General features: G+C 39.0%; 1 protein-coding gene across 1 annotated transcript; it reads right to left on the bottom strand.

The window, feature by feature from the left end:
* Positions 1–620: 620 nt before the first annotated feature.
* On the bottom strand, positions 621–4,615 carry LOC138883942 (uncharacterized). Its single transcript, XM_070164666.1, has 2 exons — positions 4,273–4,615; positions 621–709 (listed from the first exon to the last, which is right to left on the bottom strand). Exons 1-2 carry the CDS (start codon positions 4,613–4,615, stop codon positions 621–623), a joined length of 432 nt encoding a protein of 143 aa, XP_070020767.1.
* Between the last annotated feature and the right edge of the window lie 316 nt (positions 4,616–4,931).

The raw sequence follows: 4,931 nt of genomic DNA on the forward strand, positions 1-4,931 counted from the left end.
ACTCGTATCACGACATGAACAAAAAACTAACACCAGAACAATTTGTATTCAACCCACTTTAATACTTTATTTGGTTATGGTTCTTACAATACTTTGATAACACCCGAAAGGAAAACAACAGAAGGATTAAAGATGAACCTGAATCGGCAAACACTTTTGATTAACTTTAATTGAACGCTAATACAAGTGAATCTAGCAGCGGAGATCAAAACAAACAGCAACAATATTGAGCAGAAATCATGAAGCCCGGACAGAAATTTGGAACCAGCACCAGGGTTCAACACTCGACACAAATACCATCTTAACTTCAATCGAGCCCCATTTTATAACAAGGAAATCTTTTTTTTTTGTGATTTTTCTCGAAATGAAAGTAAAACTCAAAAATCGAAACTCAGACTATACCCCTTGCCTTTTTGTTTATTTTTCTCAAAATGCCAACGAAAATTCAAGAATAGAAAACTGAAGAAGTACTTTCAGAACCCTAGCCCCCCTTTTTACAAAAAATCCCCCTACAAGAAAAGGGTATTACCTTATATAGACTTCCCCCAAAGATCTCGAAACTTCTCCTTCCCTTTTCCAGGAATCTTCCCCGCCAAGAAATCCTCTCCCCAAACTGATTTTTATCCCTTTTTTGATGCAAAGGGGACAAATGGAGGGAATAGATCAACTTGAATCTGATCTAACGCTCCCCATTTTTTCTCATTTTCATCTGAAGTGTGAAAAATCCGCAATAAATCAAAAAGAGCATATGAGGGAGATGAAATCTGTCAGAAACGGTTGTAATATGGTAGGAGGAGAGGGGGAAATGCAAGGTATGAGATTGGTGTTCACTCGCCATAGATTTTTAGTGATTTAGGGTCTAATTTGGGTGAGGAAGGTGAGTGAACAGTAGCTACGCCAATTTGGATTTGGAGATTAAGCTTCTAGGTCTCTTTTGTTTGTTAAAGTTTTGGGAACAGGTTGGTTTTAAGGAAAACGGGCGGGTGTGGGTTGGGGCGTGGTTTCGGTCTGAGTGAAGAAGCTGGGATAGCAAATTTTTAAAGAAGAATAAAGGTTTGGGCTCAGCAAATCTGAGGCCCAAATCACCTCTAAGTCCAAAATTTCCCTTTTTCTTTCGCTTTTCTAATTATTTCAAAATTCCTTTTTTAAAAAAAAATAAAATAAAATAAAACCTAAACTAAATCTTTACCCCAAATTATACTAAATTAAGTTAATTACTCTAAGTAATAATTACCACAATTAATAAAAAACTAAATTAAAAGAAAAACTACAAAATTCGAAACTCAAAACTAAAAAAAACATGCGAAATGAGTTATTTTTGTGATTTTTCCATTTTTTATGAAACGAACTATTTACCAATTAATCTAAAAATAAAAATTCAATCCTAAATGCAAATGCAATATATTTTTTGTAGTTTCATGAATTAAACAAAATTAAACATGCGCAGACAAATGCAAATAGTTAACAAAAAATGCTACAAAAATCTACGAAATTGCAAATAATGGAAAAGATTATTTGTTTTGAATTTGTGGATTCATATTGGGCAAAAATCACGTGCTCACAGCTGCTCCTCTTTGCTCGGAAACACGAAGAGTTTTCGTGCAAAGATAAAGTGAGCGGATACGAGCGATTTTTGCCCGTTTGAATACTCCGTGGGAAGTATTTTTTGAAAGATTTGATCGTACCCTACTTCCGAGGTTGCCTACATATCCTTGGCTATAAAGGAATAAGGTCAGTATAGTTCGGAAAGTTATGGTAGTTGGGACTATCATGAAGCTGTGATTTCACTGTCGCTGCTGCTGCTGCTACTGCTTACTAAACCCCTTATTACACCATGACAAAACAAAAGAAGCTAGACTAAACTATGATCTATGCATTACAAAAGTCATATCTATGTCCTCAAACTCGATCTTGTAATTCATGCTGCTTTGTTGACTTGCATTTTCTAGATGAAATCCCTTTATTACCGACTTGAATTGTGATCTGAGACACTTTCCCTTCTCTTCAGGTGGACGCCTGATTGCTGAACTCGAATTATAATCTGAGATGCTTTCCTTATCTCCAGGTGGATGCCTGATTGCCAAAACTTGAACTGTATTCCCGTGCTCTCCAGGTGGGCGCCTGACTGCTGAACTTGAATTGTATTCCCGTGCTCTCCAGGTGGGCGCCTGACTGTTGAACTTGAATTGTATTCCTGTGCACTTTAGGTGGGCGCCTGATTGTTGAACTTGAACTGTATTCCCCTGCTCTTCTCCAGGTGGGCGCCTGATTGCTGAACTTGAATTGTATTCCCGTGCTCTCCAGGTGGGCGCCTGATTGCTGAACTTGAATATGCTTCTCCCTGTTCTCCAAGTAGGCGCCTGATTTCAACAAAAATAGACAAACAAAGAAAATTTCTGCCCCAGTTTGGTAGTTGGGCACATCTGTGAGTGTTAAACTGAATCATGTTACCAAATATTACTAAGAATTTGAAAGCTAGATCTCGTTATCCAGGAGGGTCCTGATAACTCCTAGTTAAATGACAATTTTAAATCTGAATTATATCTTCTTGACTTCCGCTAAATCTTGTTATCTAAAAGGATCTTAAACTACACCCCATTATCCAGGAGGGTCCTGAAAATCAAAAATCAAGTCTTATCTTAAGAGTGACAGCTTTTCGGCTGAATTATACTACCCTACGACACAACTTACGCTAAATCTTGTTATCTAATGGAAATCTTAAAGCTAAGTCCCATTATTCAGGAAGGTCTTGAAAACTCCTAATTGAATCATATCTTAAACATGCGAACTTTGAAACCAACTTATATTTCTTTGTGGTACATTTATGCTAGATTTTGCTACTCATTGGTTGTTTTGAATTTTAAACTAGGTCCCATTTTCCAGGAGGGTCCTGAGAACTTCAAATTAAATCCCATTATCCAGGAAGGTCCTGAGAGTTTACGGTCAAACCTGTCTGGTGCTTGCCTTTCCTTATGGAGGGTTTCTCCGAAACAACGAAACTTTCTGCCCCTGTTTCAATCAAAGAAAAATCTTGTCAGTTTAAAATGTGGTGGTTAGTTTATGGCATTCTTGCTGAAGTTCTCTCCGCTGCCGTGGTTTGTTTTGACTGGCTTCCCCGAATTGGCCCTGAACCGCTTGACTTTCTAACTGACTTTCAACCCACATGACCTCAGATGACCCGAGTGTTCTATACCCGAACCATTGTTTTGTACCTCTGACCCCTTTATCTGAACCTATGCATCTCCCATGAAATTACTAAATCATTCCGCCGATGGAACTTTCGCTGGCACTCTATATCCCATTTTACATCATACTATCTTTGGTATGTTCTGGCCACACTGTGTTTTGCAATTTTCGAAGTTGGTAGTGAGCTTTGAAATCCTTTCTTATTTGCTTGACCAAGATTGACATTGAAACATCTTAGAGAAATGAAACCCAAAAGAACTGAAATGCAATGACCCTAAGAGTTAAGGATAAAGAAGATCCAAAACTGGATGACTTGCTAAAAAGGAAAAGGGAAAGAGACTTATCTGAGTGGAACAACTGGTACCAATGATCATGACATGCGTTTTGAATTAATCGGTCCAGTTTGTCCAACCAATCAACTTTCAGTTGCCATATTTCGTTTCCCCGAAATTTCCATGACCTGGTTTCTTCACCAAAACCTTGACCTTGTTCGGTCAGCGATGCCCTGAAGGGTTTTCACCAACAAGCCTCTCTCATTTGTTCCTCTCTCAACTCACTTTCACCTTACGGTGCCCCGTGAGGGTTTTCACCAGTAAGACTCTCTCATTTTTGATTTCTCTCAGCTCCCGTCGCCTTATGGTGCCCGTAAGGGTTTTCACCGATAAGACTCTCTCATTTTCAACATTTTTCTACTTGGACCAGAGTGTTGCCCCTGATATGAATTACCTCTCCTTTCTTAACTTGGCATTTCTCGAAGACTGATCGGAAGGTCTTTCTAAGAGGGGTATGAAAGGAAATAAATAAGGCTCAAGGGGATAACAAAGGATAAAGTGTTTAGATAGCAGAAAAAAATGCCTTCATCATTCCAATCTTCAAAACATGCCAAGTACAAATAAATACAATTTAAACAAAGAAATCATACATAATATCTTTTGACTGCATCTGAATTGATAGCCATTTCTACACACTTGCCTTCTATATCTGTTAAATACAGAGCACCATTGGACAACACTCTCGTTACGATGAATGGTCCCTGCCAATTTGGGGCGAACTTGTCTTTTGCCTCAGCCTGATGTGGAAGGATACATTTCAACGCTTTTTGACCCACTTCAAACTTCCGTGGACGCACCTTCTTGTTATATGCTCTTTCCATCCTCTGTTGATACAACTGACCATTACACACCACTGCCAATCTTTTCTTATCGATCAAACTCAATTGTTCCGGATGGGTTTTGACCCATTCATCATCGTCAATTATGGCCTCAGCGACAATCCGAAGGGACGAGATTTCAAGGTCCGCGAGTATTACTGCTTCAGTGACATACACCAGTGAATAAGGAGTCGCCCCTAATGAAGTACAAACAGTATTGTGATAACCCAGCAATGCAAAAGGCAACTTTTCATGCCACTGTCTAGAACCCTTCACCATTTTCCGAAGTATCTTCTTTATATTCTTGTTGGCTGCCTCGACTGCTCCATTCGCCTTGGGGCGATATAGGGTGGAATTACGATACGTAATCTTAAACTGTTGACATACCTCTTTCATTAAATAACTGTTGAGATTAGCACCATTATCTGTGATGATTACCTTCGGGATCCCGAACCGGCAAATGATATTTGAGTGCACAAAATCGACCACTGCTTTCTTGGTCACGGACTTGAAAGTTTTAGCTTCAACCCACTTGGTGAAATAATCAATGGTTACCAGAATGAACCTGTGCCCATTGGATATTGCTGGTTCAATT

Source organism: Nicotiana sylvestris, chromosome 12, assembly GCF_000393655.2.
Source record: "Nicotiana sylvestris chromosome 12, ASM39365v2, whole genome shotgun sequence".
NCBI lineage: Eukaryota > Viridiplantae > Streptophyta > Magnoliopsida > Solanales > Solanaceae > Nicotiana > Nicotiana sylvestris.

Coding starts and splice junctions, on each gene's coding strand:
- LOC138883942 (XM_070164666.1), bottom strand. CDS start 4,615: ATGGTGAAGGGTTCTAGACAGTGGCATGAAAAGTTGCCTTTTGCATTG. Junction 710..4,272: donor GGGTCAAAAAGCGTTGAAAT/GTATCCTTCCAC, acceptor TTCACACTTCAG/ATGAAAATGAGAAAAAATGG.